This window comes from Cervus canadensis, chromosome 16 (genome assembly GCF_019320065.1).
Source record: "Cervus canadensis isolate Bull #8, Minnesota chromosome 16, ASM1932006v1, whole genome shotgun sequence".
In the NCBI taxonomy this organism is placed as follows: domain Eukaryota; kingdom Metazoa; phylum Chordata; class Mammalia; order Artiodactyla; family Cervidae; genus Cervus; species Cervus canadensis.
In genome coordinates, this window is record NC_057401.1 from 62,340,321 (window position 1) to 62,364,369 (window position 24,049).

General features: G+C 45.7%; 1 protein-coding gene across 3 annotated transcripts in view; it reads left to right on the top strand.

Moving 5' to 3' along the window:
- Nucleotides 1–24,049, top strand: part of ADCY2 (adenylate cyclase 2) — a 438,654-nt gene that overhangs the window by 371,607 nt on the left and 42,998 nt on the right. For all 3 annotated transcript variants that reach the window (XM_043488503.1, XM_043488504.1, XM_043488505.1), the window contains exons 17-18: nucleotides 8,626–8,745; nucleotides 15,196–15,365. In XM_043488503.1, the coding sequence (XP_043344438.1) occupies nucleotides 8,626–8,745; nucleotides 15,196–15,365 (290 nt within the window). The remainder of the gene's footprint in view (nucleotides 1–8,625; nucleotides 8,746–15,195; nucleotides 15,366–24,049) is intronic.

Below are 24,049 nucleotides of genomic sequence, written 5' to 3' on the forward strand. Positions count from 1 at the left end.
TGGCGATACCCATTGCTGCCTGTTTAAATTCAACATCCCATCCGCTTTGCATAGGGAAAGGGTGCTTCCCGGGGAGGCCCCCAGGGAGGGAGGGAGACTACTTCCAGCGGCTTCCCGCCTCCTAGCTACGGAAATGCCACCGAATGTCACCAAGCTAATCACCAGGGAGACCAGAACCAGCAAATTAAAGAGACTGCAGTGGGAAAGGGTGTGCTGCTCTGGGCTTTAAAGGGCCTGATTTCAGACATCACCATCACTCCCACCTTAACCAGCTGGGCCATTTTGGAGAAGTTTCATTAAAAGCTTCCACAGGCTCCACTTCAATGAGACTTTCAATTCTCAGTGAGAACTGACATTTCTCTGCTAAGGTGGATTTTTTAGGGTAGATGAACTGATGCTCCTAACACAATTAGGAACACTTTGGTAACACACGTTACCAAACGCATCAGCGGTTCAGTAAATACTGAACCAGGGGTTGCTCTTACCATATCAATGATTTTAGTGGTCTATCCTTAAAAACAAACACTTCGGTAATCAGTGCCGATTAAGACACATCCTTATTATTATTCTCACGTTGTCACCCTCAACCACCTGGCATTCACTCAGCAAAAAAAAAATATATATATATATATATATATATGTAGAGAGAGAGAGAGAGAGAGAGAGAGCGAGCGAGCATAAATATGCACCTGGTACTTCACTAGATCCTCAGAACCCAAAGCAAGTTTGTCTCCCAGGATTTTATGACCACGTTTAGGAGACTGACAACTGGGTAAGCGGTTATGAAAGAGTCTTGACAGTGGAAGCGTGAGGGGCGGGGCGAGGACAGGGGAGCCGGACCAGCAGGACGGAATTCTGAAAATGGACACAAGTAGTTTTCACTGGATGATGGATGAAAGATCAGGAGGGAAGACATTTAGAATCAGGACAAAGAGAGAAATGTGTACTAAGAAGCAGCAAAAAGTAAGGCTGAAGAAGTAACCAGAGACCTTGACTGTTTGCTTGAGATCTGCCCTCAATGTTATACTATGGGCCACACGGTTTATATGGACACACCTGGAGATTCAAGTGAGGGTGTTGCCAACTGGAAGGCAGATGGGCTGGGGTAGCAGTGGCCGGGCAGAATGGCCTCTTCCTGCGCTTCTCTCTGCCTCGAAGTCCGCCTTAAGAACACCCGGGAAGAAGGTGGCAGACAAGCACCAGCTTCCCTGCCTTCTTCCTCTTCCTGTCCATCAGGGCGGGGAAAGTGTGCGTTCCTGGCTGTCCTCCCTTGGGCTTAACTGCAGGACAGCTGTGCTGGCTCCTCCCGCTTCCCCTGACTACACAGCCCAGCTCCCTCTAGCTCCCCTGAGACGCGAGGGCCCTGAGGTAGGTCTTCTTCCAAAGCAAGGGCCACTGAGGGGTGTCCCTGCAACTCCTGTTTCCTTGGTACACACCTGCTCAGCCTCAGAGCTCAGCTTGCAAACAGGCCGCCCCCAGGTGGGCCTCTGCAGTAAGGACTGATGGTGTCTGTTGGGGGAAAGGGCTCTGCACTCAAGGCCGTGCAGACGGAAGACTTCCCGAGGGCCAGCTGGCCCTTGGTCTTGGGTTCCTATGTGGAGTTGTCCTGCTATGTCGCATTCACCATGGCAACTCCACCATCCCGGCCTCCCCCCAGACTTCTCCCAGACCATCTCCCCTCTCCCTGGACATGCACAGAATCCAAGGCCGTCTTCCAGTGCCAAGGGTGATGAGACCTTGCCCCAGGGATGGAGACCCTCTCTTCTAGATCTCAGGCATCGCTGGACCATGACATCACTTATTTCCAACAAAGGCGTCATGAGGACTGACCAGGGAAGAGCTGGGACATGGGACCTGGTCTAGACAGGAAATTCCCTCGAGAACAACCCTACTCAAGCGGGATTTCAGATCTCAAGGGCTGGAGGGGAGGTTGGCCACCATCAGCCTGAGGCACGTGTTCATGAGATGCCTGGACAACAGCCCGAGGACTCTCTGCGTGACGACCCAAGGAGAGGGAAACTGTGGCCCCAGCGTGGTCCGCAGAGTTGGGGGTGAGGGTGGTCTCCTGGCAAAGAGTGTGAGATGCAGCACTGAAGACTAGCCTTTCCTGGAAGAGCCTTTCAGCAAGTGGATCACTATCTGCTGGACTCTAGCCTTCCTGCACTGGCAGTATCATCGGCTATGGTATGAGCATGAATACGTCACCGCAGAGGAAGATGGACAGAGACACCGAGGGAGTGGCAGGAGCCTTGGAGAAACATGAGCGTTTCCTAAAGCGGATTCCTCGTGCTGCACTTCGTAGCAAGCATGTGTGCATTAGCCCTGCTCTGGGGGCCAGCTCTCTGGGAGAAAGCGCCAGCCGGCTCCAGGAAGAACTCAGTGAAGCAAGCTGTAGGGGGACAGCTCGGAAAGAGTGGACTTCACCACGAAGGGGGTGGCGCAGGGAGAAGCAGAACGTGCTTGAAGGATAGCACTTGCTAGAGCTATGGGGAGTTCTAACACACCGAGTGTGTGTCCTGTACTCCCCGGCCCTTATCATTAAGCCTCTTCATCCCTTCGGAGGGCTTCCCTGATGGCTCATTGAGTAAAGAATCTGCCTGCCAGTGCAGGAGGCACAGAAGACCCAGGTTCGATCCCTGGGTCGGGAAGATGCCCTGGAGAAGGGAATGGCAACCCACTCCAGTATTCTCGCCTGGAGAATCCCACATACAGAGGAGTCTGGTGGGTTACACTCCAAAGGGTCACAAAGAGTCAGACACAACTGAGTGACTAAACACAGCATACATCCCTTCAAAGTGTGTTCACTCACCTGTGAGCTCACCTGTGCACGCATCCTGAAAGTTGACACAACATTTAACACAACATCACACATCTAATGGCGGGGTCTTTTTTTTTTTTTCTTGCATCCTAGGAAAGCACCTTCTATACAAGGAAGGGCCATTTCACAGTAACTAAATGAGAGAAGGAATGAATGGAAACATTTTTTATGAAATCCAGTTTGACCTTATAAAACCAGGATTCATCACCTAATTTTTAAAATTGAATTTTAAAAAACAGAATTGAAATGGGAAACAAATCTGATGTGAAAGCTGGTTGTATTTCTCCTAGGATAATTAGTGATTGACAGGCAGTTCAGTCACTGTCTATAAATGTTTGATGAACTCTGACTCTTTGGGACCCCATGGGCTGTGTAGCCCACCAAGTTCCTCTGTCCATGAAATTTTCCAGGCAAGAATACTGGAGTGGGTTGCCGTGCCCTCCTCCAGGGAACCTTCCCCACCCAGGGATAGAACCTGGGTCTCCTGCATTGCAGGCGGATTCTTTACCATCTGAGCCACCAGGAAGCCACCAATTAACACATTTTTACAGTAACTGCTGGGAAGATCCCCTCGAGCAATGAAAGGCTACCCACTCCAGTATTCTGGCCTGGAGAATTCCATGGCTGTATAGTCCATGGGGTCACAAAGAGTCGGATACGACTGAGCGACTTTTTCACAGTAACTGCAGTCCCTTTGGAGTGAAGAAATGCATTTTCTGTACCCAAAACACATCCTCCAGTGTCATTTTCCTTCCTCAAAAAGAAAGAAGTGCATTGCCAAGGGAGGTGGAGAAGTCTGTGGGAGACACATTAAACGTCTGATGGATCAGCTTTGAGAAAGAATGAAATGCGGCTCGGTGCACTCGGCTGCCTCTGGTAGGACTGGAGGCTCTGGAGCAGGAAAAGACTTAAGTTCCTTGCTCCTGTCCATTATCTTTCTTGGTAGCTGATGAATTTAGTGGTTCTTCCCCATCTAGAGGCTCTTATTTTTGTTTCAAGGAAATACCACAAAACAGTACAAAATCCAACATTAGGTAGAGAGAAGAAACACTTTCCCCTGTTAGTGGGTTTTCTTATTCATCACGGGAAGGACTGGTCCGTCAGTTGCCGTCTTTGATCCCATCTGATGACTTACAGAGAAGTGTTCTCCAGCTGCTAGATCCCCAACCACTTGAGTTTTGACTGCATGAGGCAGACACAAGGTCTGGTGTTCCCAGCTATACTCCAGGGTGCTGTGACCTCCCTGGGGTCACACGCATCACCAGAGGGTGCCAGGCAAGGGAAGTGGGCTCAGGCCCCTCACTCACATTCAAGAAAGATGGCTCCTCCCACTGGGGAGGTGGGTACCAGTCTTTACTTGTATGTGGTCAGATGCTCTCAGCGGTTAAGTCTGTGCTTTTTTTTCCCTAGACCCACTTGAAAAATCTCCATCCTAGGGAGGCTACTATTTAATGCAGTAGAGCTTTTAAACTTATCCTGGTACTTCTTTTAAGAGTACAATTTCTAGACTAACAGCCCTACTCCCAAGTTGCAGCTTTGCTATTTGTTAGCAGTGATTAACCCAGTGAGGCGAATCCAGGCTCTGGACTGACATTCCCAGGGGAAGAGCAGCTCTTTTGTTCAGGGCCTAGGGGAGGGGCTGCCTTCCTGAGCAGGCTTTCCTTAAGGCACTGGCTATGTGCATGCCCAGTCGCTCAGTCATGTCCACCTCTTTGTGACCTCATGGACTGTAGCCCACCAGGCTCCTCTGTCCATGGGATTCTCCAGGCAAGAATACTGGAGTGGGTAGCCATTTCTTCCTCCAGAGGATCTTCCCGACCCAGGGATTGAACCCATGTCTCCTGCTTATCGTGCGTTGGCAGTTGGGGTCTTTCCCACTGAGCCACCTGGGAAGCCCTAAGTCACTGGGAAGAAGTTCTCTGTTCAGGGCAGGTCATCATTTTAAAATCACAGCACATTCAGACCCTCTTCTGTGGCTCCTGTGATGTTGGAGTGTTCTTTTAGGGTAAAGGAAAAAATCCTTTCCTTTTTGCCCCATCTTTTTCTGTTTTCAATGCTTGTTGTTCTTCCTTTGGGGAAAATGTGTATAACAAAGTTTATCATTTTAACCATGGTTGAATGTACATTCGGGGGCATTCAGTGTATTTGCAGTTTTGTGCTCCCGTCACCCTCTCCATTTCCAGAACTTTGTCATCTTCTCGCACAGAAGCTCTTTCCCGTGAACAGTGACTTCCCCTCACCCCCAGCCCCTGGTAACCTCTACTCTGCTTTCTGCTACGATGAACTTGCCTATCCTAGAAAACCTCATACACGTAAGATGACATGCTATTAGTCTTTTTGTGTCTGGCTCATTTCACTTCGGATAACGTGTTTAAGGTTCTCATTTTCTCTTTGATGCCCAGTCCGTTCACAGCAGGGAAAAACTCCCGGTTTGCCCTGGATTTTTCCAGCCAGTGGCAAACAGCCCTTATTACTGCTTTTCTGTCATCACCTTCCATCACCTTCTTACCCTCGGGAGAGAGAAGCTGCAGGAGTGATGTGAGGACCGAGGCCCCCTGCCAGCTCCCTCTGCTCCTGACTGTGTGGACGGGCCCTTTCATGCTGAGCCTCCATGTGGATTTTCAGTCACTAATGTTTCTCCCGAGCTGAAGTCTCAGAGCCTTTATAAGAGACAGGATCAACAGGAACGGTGTTCTTTTACCGCTCATTACACACTAACATGGGCTTCCCAGGTGGCGCTAGTGGTGAAGAACCCGCCTGCCAACGCAGGAGACATAAGAGTCGCAGGTTCGATCCCTGGGTGGGGAAGATCCCCTGGAGGGGGCATGTCTACCCACTCCAGTATTCTTGCCTGGAGAGTCCCATGTAAAGAGGAGCCTGACACAGTCCAGAGCATGGCTAAGAGTTGAACATGACAGAAGTGACCTAGCATGCATGCACATACTAACATAAATGACAAAATGTCCAGGTTAGCTTTATTTAAAATGAATTGTGAGATATTACCAGGACATTTTAAATACCACACTCCAATAAAAGGTAGAGAAAACCGATCAGTTATCCTGATTTTTTTCCCACATATGGGGTTTGGGGTATCAAATTGCAAAAGACCTGTGTGTTGTTCCATTTTAGTTCCCACCTGGCCATTCAGAGCTGTGTCTGAGAAGCTCAAATCCTCTGCCATTTTTTTCTGACATTTTGACACTTTTGTCACGTGATGCCTCACATAATTTTGCACCTTTTCCGAGAAACGGCCCAGAGAATAATTATAAATAGCCCAGCTTTGTGAACCACCTAGACACAGAGTTGGCCATGGTTAACTAGTGGTTAATTGATAATCTAATTCTAATTGGTTAGTTACTTCTGACTCCAACCAAATGACAAGCAATGATGTTATCAGGCAAACACAGTTTTAAATTGCATGTTCACAATTCCATATTATTTGAAAGACAATTTTGAGATGCTTTACATCTGGGAAATGTAACATTTGGAAGGAGGGCTAAAAATATGCACTTAATTGGGATATCTTGTCCGGGATGAGAATACCATTTTCCCAACTAGGACAAAGGTTGTAGAAATACTAAAATAGGTCCAGAGAGGAGTTTCCCCAAATAATTATGAAATTAGAAATGCATTCTGTGCATAAAACTGTGCACCTTAACCCAGCAGGAAGAGGGATATGGATTGATAACCCTCAAGCTTGGCCTGGCTGTAATTAGGAGTTTGTTATTTTAAAGTGGCTAAGGAGACAGAAGAGGAAAATTGGTTCCAAACTGCAGTGTGAAGCCACAGAGACAGAACGAAGAGGTCTTGATTTTACGGGTAGCTAATTAAACACTAGAAAAAAGTAGCTGAAGGGGGTTAATGAAGCATTCCTGAATGTGGTGATTAAAGTTCTCTGCTGTTTTTCAAGCTCAACCATCCTACTATTGCAGAGCCTCCTTGCAAGACAAAGTTTTCACAGGATATATTATCACTCGTGTATTTTCTTCTTTATAAGCTGATATAATTAAGAAGGGTTTTTCTTTAATTATTTTAAGATCTCAGATTCCTGAGACTAGGAACCTATCACTCTAAATGGTCTCCTTCTATTTGTCGTTTCCTTTAGTATTTAAATCAAATGTATGTTGGGTCTGTCAAATCTAAATTTTTACATTTTGGAGTCTTGTATTTGGCCAACAATTACTCCATTTTTTTCCTGTTATATTTTTTCCAAATAATCAGCACATTTATATTTCATCCAGGGTTTGTGACATTTTTGATAAATTATTTAGTATTAATAGTAAATAATATCTACTGGCATGCTGCAGTCCATGGGGTCCCAAAGAGTTGGACACAACTTAGCAACCAAACAACAACAATTCGTAAATAAAGAAATCTACATTTATTTGACTTTTTAGTCTGTATTTTGCAACATTTTATCAAAATATATAATGGGCAGAAGCACTGTATCTAGAACCGTCCTTGGAATCTGAGAGGAAATGTTCTCAAGGATATGTTAAACAAATGCCTTCTTATTTACGTAAGTAAATTGCTGGAGGTCTTTGACAAGAAGCCCGCCATCAAAGGGACAAGCAAGGGGAAACAAACAAAAGCAGCAGTAGAAACTGCAGGGGCGTTTACTCTCTAGACCTTGAGTGCAGACGGTGAGCCCTGGGCAGAAAGCCTAGCCTAGTTTCATGAAGGAGATGGATATCTTTCATCAGGGAACCTGGCCCGCGATTCTCTGCTTTATCTTCACTGAACAGTTGTCTGACCCGCAGTCACAGGACAGAAAGTGACTGATCCTAAGCAATCTGTGTTGCAGCTTCTCCAGGAAAGAGAGAGACAGAGAGAGAGGAGGGCGGGTGAGAGAGAGAAACAGGGAGAAAGAGGCTGAATTTTTCCTACCTTGCCAATGCACTGACCCTTTCCCCTGAGTGCTGATATTGGTACCCACTATTGTTGTTTAGTCACAGGTCGTGTCCGACTCTTTGCGACCCCATGGACTGTATCCTTCCAGGCTCCTCTGTTCATGGGATTTCCCAGGCAAGAATGCTGGAATAGGTTGCCATTTCCTTCTCCTGGGGATCTTCCTGACCCTGGGATCAAACCTGCATCTCCGGCTTTGTAGGCAGATTCTTTACTGCTGAGCCAATGGGGAAGCCCCTATAAGAGCTAATCATGTTTATTTTCTCAGGATTGCTTCCTTTTTTAATTAGGACCCCCTTTCCAGTAGTCCTGAGAGCATCCTTTCTCTCCCATTTTACCCCCTGGTGATCCTGAGCTGCCAAGCACTCACAAATGGTAGAGGCAGATGTTGGTGTCAGTTATTGCATTTTTCCCATAAAATTAATTTATTTTCTTAAGATACAAAATTCAGAGGACTCCACTGATGCATTTGGTGAAGATGATGATTCACCCTGGCAAAAACACAGGGTGAAGACTCCCGTCTCGTGATGGAGAGTTGACTCTCTGAGGGTGGTGATGACAACCTCCAACGTCATTCCAACCAGGCTCTCTTCCCTGTTCTTGGTTCATTTTAAAATTCCCGTTTAACAGAGGTGCTTCTGTTTTCCCTAACGTCAGTCCGGGAGCTCTGGAATTCACTGTGCAGTGAGGAGCACAGCAAGAGTTCCTTACTTACTCGATAGAGATTTCCAAAGCCTGAAAGAGAAGATGAAGGGATTAGCACTGGGAGTAAAGACTGAACAGTCCCCACAACGCTGCTCAATGAGCCAAAGAAACATAGCCTTCGTAAGCTGAGCCCGCACCTGCTAACCCTTTACTCTCCTTTGCACTGATTCATTGAAGCAACATTTTCTTTGCAGTTTTTCCTGAGTGACTCAGAGGAAACAATTCTTCCGACTGCCAACGCGTCCAACATGAGTCTTTCTGCCGCAAGTAACCAGGCAGCAATTCTGCGTGCGCAAAATTTGTTTTTCCTGCCGGTAAGCACATCTCCCTGGTTCTTATTGTTTTCATTGTTTTCCTGTGTGAATGGCGTGCCTTCCACTTCCTCTTCCGCTGTAGACTTTATTCTCCTTGTTTAGATTCCATACCTGAGTCTATCCTGACTCAGGACAGGAGTAAACATTGCCAGCCTTTGATAGAAAACTCCCAGCCAGTAGAAACTGATTAGACCACATGGACAAAGTTTCCATGGCATTTTGAAGCTCTCACAGATGACTCTGTGCCTTTATTCTCTTAATGCTACATGTTTATCTTTTTACTGACTTATATTTGATTTACAACGTTGTTTTAGTTTCTGGTGTTCAGCAAAGTGATTCAGTTTTACATATATATATTCTTTTCCATCACGGTTTATTACATATATGTTCTTTGCCATTATGGTTTATTACAGGATGTGGCATATAATCCCCCATGCTATACAGTAGGACTTTGTTGTTTATCCATTCTGTGCATACTAGTTTGTATCTGCTGACCCCAAACTCCCAATGTAACCCTTACACACCTTGGCAACCATAAGTCAGGATTCTGTGTCTCTGAGTCTGTTTCTGTTTTGTAGGTAAGTTCATTTGGGTTGTATTTTAGATTCCACATATAAGTGACAGTATATGATATTTGCTTTTCTCTGTCTGACTTACTTCACTTGGTATGATCATCTCTAGGTCCGTCCTTGTAGCTGCAAATGGCATTATTTCATCCTTTTCATGACTGAGGAATATTCCACATCTTCTTTATCCATTCACCTGTGGATGGACATTTAAGTTGTTTCCATGTCTTGGCTACTATAAATAGTGCATGTATCCTTTTGAATTATCCTTTTGTCTGTATACATGCCCAGCAGTGGGATCGCTGGACCATGTGGTATTTTTAGTTTTGTGAGGAGCCTCCATACTGTTCTCCATAGCGACTGCACCAGTTTATCTTGACGTGACATTTTATAGCATGCACCCCAGCATGTAGCTTTAAGTTGTATGTCACTGAATTTCTGGGTGTATTGCTTATAGATTTCACTAGTTGCTCCGTGAATTAGCTTCCTGACTCTGTGATGACTGGGTCCGAAATATGACTGGGTCATATTTCTTCTCCTTTGGCTGCAAATGCCATCCAGTGATTATATCTTCAAATTATCCTTACTAACGACCCGTTTTAACCAAGGTCCAGAAGGGCCTAGGTTGAAATTTCAAAACTTACTAGCACATCAGTCTTTTTAAGTGAAAAGAACTAAATTAGTTATTTACTGCTTAATGACTTCTTCCTTCTATGAATTTTGTGTGCAAAAAAAAAAGTGATTTTGATACTCTTCTTTTGATTTTCTGAATAATCATCTAAAAGTAACATACATTTAGTTTGTCTCCCATAGCTTCAAGAGTGCTAGGTGAACTATTCCAGACTCATGGAAATTGGTCATTTAAGGTGTATATTTTTAAATTTTTCCTACCAGTTTCTTAAACTCCAGCAACTATAGCAATAAAGTCTCCTTTCTTCATTTTCCTTTTGTTGATTTATCCCCTTGATATTAGGCGTTGATCCTTTTCCCCATCTCATCATTTCAATTTTTGGGGATGCTCAAAGGTCTGTGTACAGAGAGTAGGGGCATCTGGTGCTCTTTAAGCTGTGACTGTTTCAGAGGCCAGCTGTCCAAAGTCCATAACAGGGTCCCCACAGGCTCAGGAAGAGAGGGCAACATAAGCTTCATCCCTTTTCCTTGGGGTCCTGGCCTTCATTTTCGGCAGTACTGTGAACCCAGTAAGGATTGGGCAGCATCTTTTCTATTTCAGTTACATGAGGGACGAGGTTCATGACGAGGGTTTACTAGCTGTGACCTCACCATGGGCAGTTTGGAGCCCCCTTCTTTAAAGAAAGATTTAAACTGTCTGTGTTGTCTGGCTCCTTCTCTTTGGATGGATGTCGTTAGCACACCTGGTCCATCAGCCCCTGGAAGGAGGATTTGCCTCAGAGCCATTCACATGCCTTGTTCATAAAGCACTTGCTCCTTGGAAGAAAAGCTATGACAACACTAGACAGTGTGTTAAAAAGTGGAGACATCACTAGGCTGACAAAGGATGGTATAGTCAAAGCTGTGTTTTTTTCAGTAGTCACATATGGATGTAAGAGCTGGACCATAAAGAAGGCTGAGCGCCAAAGAATCAATGCTTTTGAACTGTGGTGCTGGAGAAGACTCTTGAGTCCCTTGGACAGAAAAGAGATCAAACCAGTCAGTCCAAAAGGAAATCAACTCTGAATATTCACTGGAAGGACTGATGTTGAAGCTGAGAGTCCAATACTTTGGCCACCTGATACGAGGAGCTGACTCATTGGGAAAGACCTTGATGCTGGGAAAGATTGAAGGCGGGAGGAGAAGGGGGCCACAGAGGATGAGATGGCTGGGTAGCATCATCGACTCAACAGACATGTGTTTGAATGAACTGCAGGAGGTGGTGAGGGGCAGGGGAGCCTGGCGTGCTGTAGTCCATGGGGTCACAAAGAGTCAGACTTGTCTGACCGACTGAACAACAACAAATTCCGCTTCTCATTCACTTAGGCTGAACTATCAAAAACCTGAGTTCTAGTAATTGTTTTCAGTATAATTTTAGCAGAAAAATCCTTTTTAAAATCAAATCTTACAAACAGCCCCATTTTATAACAATAAAAGCACAACTTATATGGTTTCACATGGACCAGGCGCTGCTCTGTACTATTTACCTTCATTATACTCTTCAGTCTTCACAGGAATTCGTCAAGGTCAGCATTGTCATCCTCCTTACCTTGAGTCACCTATTCAGGGGACAAGCATGCCTTCAATTATTTGTACCATTGAGCTCCTTTGTGAGTGGAAGGGTTAGACCCTGAGTGGGAACCTTGCCAGGTGCCAGGTGATTTCATGGCTTTTATGGAGCAGTTTTGTAAGACAACCGTGGCTACTGACTAAAGAGCAGGTTATAAACCAATGATTCTCTAACTCTTGGTAAGGACAGATACATCTGAAAAATCTAATAGTGGATGAGCCCCAAAATGAACTGAAAAAAAGACAACATACAAAGTACAAGCCCATGTTTATTTGATTCACCAGAGAGACACCTGCTGGGCCAGGTTGCTGGGCACATGCCCACAGGCAAGCGGGCCCCCTGAGGACCCTCAGCCAGATGGAGGGCTCCCCAAGCTGCGTTCAGAGGCGGTCCCAGTACTGATGCCCATGTGTCGCTGAGCCTCACACCTGCCCTCTAAGGACAATACTTGCTCATTAAGCATGTACATAATTAAGTAATTTAAGTCATTAAGGTAATAAAAGACCCTGGTGGAAAAGGGGAAAGACCTTGGAAAAGATCATGATGCTGAGAAAGATTGAGGGCAGAAGGAGAAGGGGACGGCAGAGGATGAGATGGTTGGATGGCATCACTGATTCAATGGACATGAGTTTGAGCAAGCTCTGGGAGATAGTGAAGGACAGGGAAGCCTGGTGTGCTGCAGTCCGTGGGATTGCAAAGAGTCGGACATGACTTAGCGACTGAACAACAAGGTAATAATGGCAAAGTGCCCACAAATGAGGCTGGTCTCAAAGCCCAGGCCCCCTCACCCTTTGCTTTAGGGAGACTGAGACAGACAGATTGACTCTCTGTCAATTCTTCCATGCTCAGCCTGTCCTCTGTCCCAAAAGTGAAAAGTACCCAAAGTGAAAGTCGCTCAGTTGTGTCTGACTCTTTGCAAACCCTTGGACTATATAGTCCATGGAATTCTCTAGGCCAGAATACTGGAGTGGGTAGCCTTTCCCTTCTCCAGGGGATCTTCCCAACCCAGGGATTGAGCCCAGGTCTCCCACATTGCAGGCAGAGTCTTTACCAGCTGAACCACCAGGGAAGTTCAAGAATACTGAAGTGGGTAGCCTATCCCTTCCCCATCAGATCTTCCCAACCCAGGACTCAAACAGGGGTCTCCTGCATTGCAGGTGGATTCTCTACCAGCTGAGCTACCAGGGAAGCCCTTCTCTCTCCCAGACTCCAGATTCCACGATTCCTCTCCACCAACTTGACTGGCCCATCAGGACGTGTTTCCTAGGCTCCGTTCCTCTTCCTCTTCTCTGTCATTCAGGGGGTCAGTGGTCAGAACAGTGGAGAACTAACATGAGGTCATTGTGGCCAAAGAAACTGTGCTTACAGACCTTCAGCCTTTCCAAGCCTGCTGCCGCCTGTCATGGCCCCCGGCTTTCTTTCCCAAGGACTGACCTGATTGTTGTGGGTCCCCAGGGAGTTAATCGCTGGTCTTCCTCCTGAAGCTGAGATGCCAGCCCTCAGTCCTCACGGGTGGGGATCTGCATTGATACTGCGTGGGTGCCTTTCACCGGGAAGGGAGAACACTGGTGGGAACACTGCAGCCTGTCTTTTCCACTTTCCTTTCTTCCCCAAGAACAGGACTGAGGCGTTCGTATCAGTTGTTTCCCAGTTGTTGTTGTTGTTGTTCAGTCGCTAAGTTATGTCCAACTCCCTACGACCCCGTGGACTGCAACATGCCGGGCTCCTCTGTCCTTCACCATCTCCTGGAGTTTGTTCAAGCTCATGTCCATTGAGTTAGTGATGCTATCGAACCATCTCATCCTCTGCTGCCCCCTTCTCCTTTTGCCCTCAGTCTTTCCCAGCACCAGGGTCCTTTCCAGTAAGTCATCCTTGCATCAAGTGACCAAAGTATTGGAGCTTCAGCTTCAGCATCACTCCTTCCAATGAATATTCAGGGTTGATTTCCTTTAGGATGGCCTAGTTGGATCTCCTTGCAGTCCAAGGGACTCTCAAGAATCTTCTCCAACACCACAGTTCAAAAGCATCAATTCTTTTGTGCTCAGCCTTCTTTACAGACCAACTCTCACCCAGGGCTCGCTGTAAATGACCTTAGCTGGGGAAATAAAAGAGCTAGAATGACAAAAATTAGCAGTTTATACATGGTGTACCCCTTATAATGAAACTAAAATGAAGCAGCTTACACCCTGCAGTTTCTTATAGGCAGGATTTATCAAACATCAGTCAGATCTGTTTTATTGAAATGAGTCGACTCTACTGAGCGCTGCTGCTGCTGCAGTAATGCTGAGATGGTAGCCCACCCTTCTTAAAGCCCCTTGATCCAGCAAACAAAGGCTTTGTGAGAACAGAAACCGTTTCCACTTGCTGGGCACCCCCTGGCCTGCAGGGCAGTGGGCTCCAGGCTTTGCATGCTCTCCTCAGTGACCTAGAGCAAAGACATTATTACCCTCATCTTTCAGATGAGGACAGTGACACAGGCAAGTCAGGTCACTGGCCTGAAGTGACTCAGTGGATGGGTGGCTGGAACACGATTGAATTCAGGGCTGTGTTGTCTTGATGATATCCATTGTGGTTAATGGAAAAGTGCTCAAACAGGGCGGGCCTGCCTGCTACCTTCGGACTGTAGCCCACCAGGCTCTTCTGTCCATGGGTTTCTCCAGGCAGGAATACTGGAGTGGGTTGCCATCTGCTTCTCCAGGAAATCTTTCCCACTTGAGGATTGAACCCACATCTCCTGAATTGCAGGCAGATTCTTTACCCACTGAGCCACCTAAGAAGCTTCGTTTTACTTTACATGGTGCTTTAATTTATTCTCAGTCATCTTTGTTGTCATTCTTCATGTCGCATAAAGATTCCTGAGCAGTCTGGTGGAGCCTGTGAACTCCTTAGAATGTTTAACGTTTTAATTGTTTTGGAGTGTAGCTGATTTGCAGTGTTGTGTTCGTTTTAGCTGTGCTGCACGGTGACCGGTTGTACATATGCACATGTTCATACTGTTTTAGGCTGTTTTCTCACGCAGGTTACCACAGAATATTGTGCAGAGTACCCTGAGCTATACAGTGGGTACTTGCTCCTTATCTATTGTATACGTAGTTCAGAACTTTTAGTTTCTCAAGTCCTTTTTATTCTAGATAATCCCTCTGACACACAACTGCCCTTTTAATAAAATCCCTGGGCTTTGTTACACCTTTAACAGAACTACCTGTAAAGATCTGTATCTCCTTAGTGAACTAAATCATTGAAAGCCCACAAAAGAGCCTGTGGACCATCACTTTGTTTTAATCTATAAATGTGTGGGGAGTCATATTGTTTCACATTCAAGAAGCAAACGACATCTGTTTATAACGACATGGCTTCAACATAGATTTCTAAAAATTATTTTTGAAAAGTATTTGGCCACATGCACGATTATTTTTATTAAACACGCTCCGCTGGGTGAGCAAGCCATGCTGTGAGGAATTCTTTTGAAATCCAGTGTGTTTAGTCATTTACCACTGGATCAAAGAGCACACAAAGGCATCTGCTTTCACAGTCAGTTTGGGAATTGACCTGGGGAGCTTGGTGGTGGTCCCCAGTTTTAATTCTCATTCCGGCATTCCTCAGAATAGATCCTCAGTGTTTACCTGATGTATTTCCCTGTTCCAGTACTTTATATACAGCTGCATCCTGGGGCTGATCTCCTGTTCCGTCTTCCTGCGTGTAAATTATGAGCTGAAGATGCTGCTCATGATGGCAGCCTTGGTGGGCTACAACACCATCTTCCTCCACACTCACGCTCACCTCCTGGACAACTACAGCCAGGTCCTGTTCGAGAGGTAACCTGCTCCCTCTCCCTTCTCCTTACTTTAATTCTTTCATGGGATGTCGGTAATAGGAGAGTGTGTGTAGTAAATGAATGGCATTGTTATTGGGAATCTTTGTGTGAGAGTTTCTTTGAAGTGATGATTCTGGAGGATGCTATGTGTTTGCATCATAGATTACATAGGTATGATCTGGGCATGATTGTAGGTGATCAGTAGATATGAAGTGGTTTAGAGAGACCATTTGTGTTATAATCTGTACTATATTAATAAGAATAATCTTTTTTCCCCATCAGTATTATTGATATTTTGGACTGAAATAATTTTTGGAGGGAGAGGTTTTTTTTTGGAGGGTGGGGGGTGTTGTCCTGTGCATTGAAGGTTATTTAGTAGTAGCACCCTTGGCTTCTACTGGAGAAGGAAATGGCAGCCCACCCCAGTATTCTTGCCTAGGAAAGTCCATGGACAGAGGAAGTCCTAGGACAGTCCATGGGATTGCAAGGATGACTTAGCAACTAAACAAGAACAACTGGTCTCTACCCGCTAGATGTCAGGCACAATCCCCCAGCCCAAGTCACGAGAACTGAAAAGGCCTTCAGACTTTGAAGAATGTGTCCTGCAAGAGAGTACAGCCCCCAGGTCAAAACAACTGAATCCATATACACAAAAGTACTGGGAAAATAAATGATTCTGTTTGTAAAGGTATAATGCAAAATTTCTCATTGAGGATTTCCTAAAACATCCCGGTGTGGAGGGAATACTATCAACTGTGGCAAGTTCCAGGAAAGGATTGTTGTTATTGCTGTTTAGTCGCTAAATCATTGTCTGACTCTGTGTGACCCCATGGAATATAGCCCACCGGGCTCCTCTGTCCATGGGATTTCCCAGGCAAGAATACTGGGTGGGTTGCCATTTCCTTCTCCAGGGGGTCTTCCTGACCCAGGGATCGAACCCACGTTTCCTGCATTGGCAGGCGAATTCTTTACCATTGAGACACCAGGGAAGGCCACCAAGGATATGGTTGTGTTTACTCTGCCAACCTTAGGACTGGATGCGTCAAGAAGGATCTTCCCAAGTCCACTCCTTTGTATTTATAAAATGTCTCCTGTTATCAAATTGCTTCTGCAAGCTTATCATAAATATTTATTCATTGCTTGAAAAAAAGAGTTTTAATCATGATATTCTCCAACTCACATCTTGACAGCAAAAACACATTTTGAATCAACTGTTAAGTTTATTTCAGACTTCAGGTTTTTCCTATGAGCACTTTGCATAATCTCCCATAATATTTCTATATTTCTTTTAACATAAAATAAATGCCTTAAATATTTGCATCGTTTTCTTGCTCCCGAAAGATGGTTTGTGTTGACAGCGCACGGCTGCTTCGCCAGGGGAGGCCTGATGTCAACAACATGGGCCCCTCACTGCAAAAGGCTTCTTCTCAAGACGATTGCTTTTAGAAACACGACTACACCGCACTCTCTTCACCTAACTTAATTTTTGTCATCCTCCACACCATGAAACCCTAATAATCTGTAGTCAAGTGGTGGGTAGTGGAGTTGTAAAAATACATAATCGCATTAAGGGAATTTTGTGATTCCTTAGCCAAGATGAGAATGAAATCAGAAATTAATTTTCTGATACATTCTCAAAATTACCAACCAAACATGCTTTACTATTTCTCTACCGCATGGAGGACCTGTATCGAATCCCTAAATAAATGTAGCATCACTGATTCTGACGCATGGCTGAGGACGCGCTGAATTTCCCTTTATTAAATTTAAAGTCGAAGCAAAAGAAGAAATTAGATTAGCAAGTTTCTGATGGGGGGGATTGCTTTGGGGACCTGAGGGAGACACACAGCCTCTGATGAGAACCCCGGCAGCAGGAAAGTAGTCATTTGGCTGAAGAAGAGGTTTGCTCTCAGAGCCCTTTGTTTCATTCAAGGTCTTCAGCGGGTGCTCTCTTGCTTCTGTCTTTATAATCACCCGACAGCTGGGAGGGCTGACCTGACAAGCTTCAGGCACCTGCCTTTCCTTCCCACCTCAAGACTCCTGCATTGCAGGCGGATTCTTTACCATCTGAGCCACCAAGGAAGCCCCTAGGAGGGTGCACCTGCCTTCCTGATCTTTTTTTTTTTTTAATTTAATTTATTTATTTAGACTCTGCTGGGTCTTCGTGCTGCACAGGCTTTTCTCTAGGTGCAGCAAGGGGGTCTACTCTCTAATCGCAGTGCACAGCCTCCTCATTGCGGGGATTCTCTGGTTGCAGAGTACTGGCTCTAAGGTGTGTGGCTCAGTAGTCGTGGCTCAGGAGCCTCCATTGCTCCAAGCATGTGGATGTTCCCAGGTCAGGGATCAAACTCCTGTCTCCTGCACCGGCAGGTGGGTTCTTTACCACTAGCCGCCAGGGAAGCCCACCTCTCTCATCTTGACTTGTTGTAGAATCCAGAGTCGCAAAACGCTCCTCGGAAGACACTCAAGACAGTGGATTACAGTTTATTATGCTAGCGGGTCCAGGGGGAATCAGTTCTCAACAAGGACCCAGATGATTTTGGAGGACTTGGTTTTATACCCTCCGCTACATAACTAGTTGGAAGTGAAAGTCGCTCAGTCGTTAATCTAACTGAGACAACCTGACCTTTACTTCCGATCTTTGTTTTCTGCCTGTGAGGAGAGGAACCTGGTTTTTCTTTAACGATGGTTAACAGGGTTCAGGCTCAGTTCACATCCTGCCTTAAGGTGGCTGACTGTCTTCACGATGGACTCCCTCTTGTCCTCCTCCCAGTGGCCCCAACAGACTAAGTTTCAGGCATCTCCAGATTCCTGCTTGAGCTGCCATAGGACTCCCCTGAAGCATTCCTCTGCCGAAAGATGAATCATCGTTGTTTAGTCACTCAGTCATGTCCAACTGTTTGTGACCCCATGGACTATAGCCTGCCAGGCTCTTCTGTCCATGGGATTCTCCAGGCAAGAATACTGGAGTGGGTTGCCATTTCTTTTTCCAGGGGATCCTGGACCCAGGGATTGAATTCCTATCTCCTGCATTGGCAGGAAAATCCTTCACCACTGAGCCACCAGGGAAGCCCCAGAAGATGAATATTACTGACATAATAACATCATACCTCAAAATTAACAGATGTTCTCTAATAGTTTAAAACGAACCCCAAGCGAGAAACCAGACTCAGATGGTAAAGAATCCACCTGCAATATGAGAGACCTAGGTTCCATCCCTGGGTTGGGGAGATCCCCTGGAGAAGGAAATGGCAACTCACTCTAGTATTTTTGCCTGGAGAACTCCATGGACAGAGGAGCCTGGCAAGCTAGTCTATGGGGTCGCAAAGAGTCGCACACAGCTGAGCGACTTGTAGGTTTGGGAGTGACAGCTTGGAATCCCCTGATTTCTCCATCTGCTCTGTGTGTTTGATTTAACCACGTGTCTCATGCCAGAGCCAAAACCCATCAAGATCAATGTTTTCTTCCCTTTTCTGAGATTCAAGACCTTCCCCCATCAAAGAACTGATGAAGGTCTCCTCATCCTTTATCTGGTTTGTTAATGGTGAAACACCTCTATCAAATATGAAACTAAGAACTTAAAAAAAGCTGGTCTGATACGGCTCTTCGAGAATGAGCGTCCTTTCATCCCACGCCCTTCAGGGAGGGAGCTGGCTTAAACCAGGGCCCAGCGGCCCCTCCTGTCCTGGTCCAGCCGGTCTGGGCATTGGAGTTACGTGCCTGGTCCCACCCCTTTACTGGCCTGATTCTGATCACTCTGGATGCTGAAAACTCAGCCTCTGTGCACCATTGCTGAGTCGAATCTCAGAGTTTTGGGTGAAGTAGAAAATGGCTTTATTGCTTCGCCAGGCAGAGGGGGACACAATGAGCTTATGCTTCGAGACTGCGCATCCCAGCCCAGTAGGAATGAGGAGGAGTTCTGTGGCAGCGGTTCAGGGGCAGGGTTGCTCATCAGGGTCAAGGTGCAGGCGGGGCCTGCGCTGCTTTGCTGTGGACTCAGGTGGTCTCCCCCCTTGTCTCTGCTTCCCCTCCCTTCTCTGATTAACAACTGTTCGAATCTGCCCTTTGGAACTCAGGGAAGGTCATGGAGGCTGGAGTCTGTCCCCTACAAACAAGGAACGGGGAACCCACACGGTCCTGCTCAGCTTTAGCGTCTCTGGTGATAGGGGAATACTGGGCCATCTTGTGAATACACAGTTCGGACTGGGCTGTTGTCCTCTATGCAAGTTCACCATGTTTCAGGGACCTTTTTTGAGCCAAATTTAACATTGATCATGGACAAGCCAAGGGGTATTTTTGCCATCTGGGTCAGCCAAGAAAACAGGAGAAGTGTGCACTAGAAAGCCACCAGACCCATGAATAATTCAGAAAATGATACCAAAGATATTCACACCAATTCATGAGTGCAGAAAACCAACTTTACAGGACAAAAAAAAAAGTCAACTTGAGAGAGTGTGCCATTAAAACTCCATTCAGTTGAAGGCCAGCAGGGTCCCAGTACCTCACTTGCCATCACATGACTATGATCAGTGATGTCGTGGTGAAGGAAGCTCAGAAGTGTCTGATATTTAGGAGGTCTGGAAAAATCCATGTTGGGATACTTTGGCATTTACAACAGTCCTCCATGTCATCTGGGATACAAGATACATTGCTAAATCAATCAATCAATCAATGATTCTGATTCCAGTCCATGACACCATCTTCCAGACCCCTCAGCCAGCACCATTACAGAGGCTCTCCATGGTGATGGTGATGTTAATGACCACTGATATTGCTGGAAGCTGTTTTTTTCTGAAGACACTTTTCCTTCTGCTGACAAAGGCTTGTTACAGGCTCTGCAAGACACTGTCAGATTTTTCCCGTGCATTTTTATTCTTACAGAGCTGAAAAATATCAGGGGATGAATGTTAATATTTCATGTGGACCCAGTCACTATGTTAACTCACCTGAATACTAGAAATATGCCTTTTCTTCTAAAGAAAGGTGGGGGAATCAAGAGTCTGAACAGAGGATTAACCTGGAGTCCAGCCCGTTAACCAGCTCTGTGTGGACCCTGAGCCTAATAAAATAAATACTTTGGGGCAGCATATAAATAATGTGTATAACTGAACACTGTTATATCTAGTACCCAGCATCATTCAGAAGTTCTGATGCATGCTTAGTCACTCAGTCATGTCCAGCTTTCTGCAACTCCATAGACTGTAGCTCACCAGGCTCCTCTGTCCATGGGATTTTCCAGGCAAGAATACTGGAGTGGGTTGCCATTTCTTCTTCCAGAGAGAAGCTCTGGATTGTCACGTCATTTAACTCGGTGACCTTAGCGACAGCTCCATACCCAAGAGGACGATGGAAATGCTCCATAGCAGTGGAGCCGAGTCAAGCACCTTCAATATGGTCTGCATTCTCTGTTTTTCCTGTGTCTCATGGAAAATCCAGTGGCTAGAATTTGGCATATTATAACACTTTGACAGTATCCCAACTACGTATCAACTGATGATGAGCTCAATGAAAACCTAGAGGAAGGACCGCAGCATTCATTGTGCTCAGGAGAAAGAAAAACAGTGCACATCCACCTCTGAGGGAGGTGGTCCAGAGGTATTCCAAACATCTGACATCTCTCTTGGAAGCCTCCTCTTTTAAATGAAAACAGTATGCCACCTTTGTCTTCAAACTCAAAATATATCCAAGTTAATATTGAAAAGATTTAAATTACTTTCAAATTTAATATCTCAGTGTCTCTCCCCTTTCCTAACTCCCCTCCCTCCCCCCGTCCCCCAGGGCCATCTCCAGAAACTACTGAACATGTGTTTGTTTCTCTATGGCCGACACCACTGGTAGTAGAGCTGGGAAGTATAGTAAGGAGGTCAGTGATCTGAGTCACCTAATAACAACCACAACAACCAAAGAAAGTTGTGCTAGGGCTACTCAAGTTCTACCAAGCTTTCTTTTATCCTATAAAAAGCAACCATTAATGAGCTCTTTTGCTATCTAACCTAAAAAAGAAAATGCCCTGTGATTTGGACCCACTTGCAGGAAGACACTCAATTTTAGGCTGTTTTTTGTTTTGTTTGATTTTAGAATGAGAGGAGGAAGGAGGTGTCAGAGAGCCTGGACTCCAGACTAGGTGGGATGCATCCTTCTTATCATCAGCCCTCCAGTGGAGGAGACTAAAGCCCAATGCACAGCCCCGTGGTATCTGATGCACCAGCCCCCATGGTATCACACTGATGCATCCATCGCTTCCCACTTAAAACCACTCTTCTCCGCAGGATGAAATGGTGACTGCATTAATCAGACTGCATCTTATCTCCACAGCAAAAGGCCAGCACTACCTCTCCAGCCCCACTTTTATCATCTCTCTTAACCTGCAGCTGCCTCCAGGGCTCTTTCTAAGCGTGAGCCTAACCCATATTATGTTTGTGCTTTGCAATCCCAGGATGTTTTGCTTGACATTTGTGAATAACACTCAGAAAAAGCGTGAGGCTTTGAGCCCTTTGTCCTTGGATGACACCAGGCCGCCTCCAGAAGACTGTGTAGGAGTCCAGTGCATCTGTGTCCAGCCGGGGGAAGGAATAGTGTCTGAAAATGAAACCCCTTAGGTTTCAAACCGACACAACTATTTGTCCACTCATTCCTTTTTTACAGCACAGTTTCATTTAACACGCTGTGTATTCCAGGCTTGATGCTGGAGCCCAAGCACATGGAGATGAGTGAAATGTATTCTCTGCTCTCAGCAACTTACAAAATCTCTCTGTTAGAAAAGTATGTCTCACCAGAAGGCCAAAAGGAGACTTGTAGGTTAAGTTCCTACAACCTGCCTAGGTACTGAGTGAACCTGTTGACTGGGAGCTGGCTGAGTGGTCCAAAGCTGACTGTAACATCGGACAGACCTTGAGGAACTGTGGAGATCCAAAAAGATAGGGGAAGAGTGACAGTAACATCATGGCAGAATAAGACACCCTCATGTTTGTCCCCAACAATAATTTGTTTGTAATCTCTGTGGACAAAAGTGCTTTGGTCAGAGCTGTGGGATCCCGTGCCAGACTGGATCCAGGAGGAATCTCACCCATCCACGTGTTTGGCAGCAGGCATACAGACCTTGAATCTGTCTGCGGACACTGTAGTGACATGTCACCTGGCTCAAGCCACTCTCGGACATGGAGCCCCTGGAAACACTCTTAGCCACTGACCCATGGATGAGAGAGCCTTTGTGGAAGGCCAGGTTTTCAGAGGAGAAGTTCTAGCACCACACTGGAGCAAAAAATGTGAATTTGGACATAAGAAGTGGATAAGAGAAACAGTGTGTCCATACCACCCCACCTCCACCAAGATGGCACAGCTTCAGTCCAAGAGAGATGTTCTCAGTCTGTGATGTCTTCTGTGAGCACCCAGCTTCCCAGCTGCGTAGGATGCTACCAAGTTGGGAGAGAGGCAGATAAGACCCTCAGAGGGATTTAAAGGAATGCAGATCCTACTAACTGCCTCACTGCCTAGGTCAAGAAACCTACCCCCAAGCCACTGGGAGCACCTCACCCACAGATTCCCCCCAGCTGGCCCTCGGGGACCCCCATTGAGCCACATGCCTCATACCCACCCCAACCCTGCGGCCAGATCCCTGTGCATATTATCTCCTAATGGAAGCTTGGAGAGGGAGCTTGGACCAACAGCTATTGGGATGCACAGAAAGCTGGCCCAAATCTGAGGGCCTGGGAGAGACCACCTTCTCCAATTTAAGTCTGAATTTTCCAATAAGGAGTTCATGATCTGAGCCACGGTCAGTTCCTGGTCATGTTCTTGCTGACTGTATAGAGCTTCTTCATCTTCAGCTGCAAAGAATATAATCGATCTGATTTCAGTGTTGACCATCTGGTGATGTCTATGTGTCGAGTCATCTCTTGTGTTGTTTGAAGAGGGTGTTTGCTATGACAGTGCATTCTCTTGGCAAAACTCTGTTAAACTTTGCCCTGCTTCATTTTATACTCCAAGGCCAAACTTGCTGGTTCCTCCATATTATCTCTTGATTTCCTACTTTGCTTTCCAGCCCCCTATGACGAAAAAGACATCTTTTTTGAGTATTAGTTCTAGAAGGTCTTGTAGGTCTTCATAGAACCATTCAACTTCAGCTTCTTTGGCATTAGTGGTTGGGGCATAGATTACTGTGATATTGAATGGTTTACCTTGGAGACAAATAGAGATCATTCTGTCATTTTTGAGATTGCATCCAAGTACTGCATTTCAGACTCTTTTGTTGAGTATGAGGGCTACTCCTTTTCTTCTAAGGGATTCTTGCTACTACAAAGCTACAGTAATTAAAACTGTATGGTACTAACATAGAAATAGACACAGACCAATGGAACAGAATACGAAGCCCATAAATTACCACTTGCATATTTGCATATGCAATAAACTAATATTTGACAAGGGAGTCAATAGTACCCAATAAGAAAAGGATAATCTCTTTAATAAATGGCATTGGGAAAATTGAATACCACATGCAGAAGAATGAGGGTGGACCCCTATTATACACCACTATGAAACATTAATTTGAATTAATTTGGATAAGGTACTTATAAAGATACTTATAAAAGATACGTATAAGACCTGAAAACTTAAAATTCCTCAAAGAAAGCATAAGGGGGATGAACTCCTTGACGTTGGTCTTGACAATGATTTGTCTGGATATGA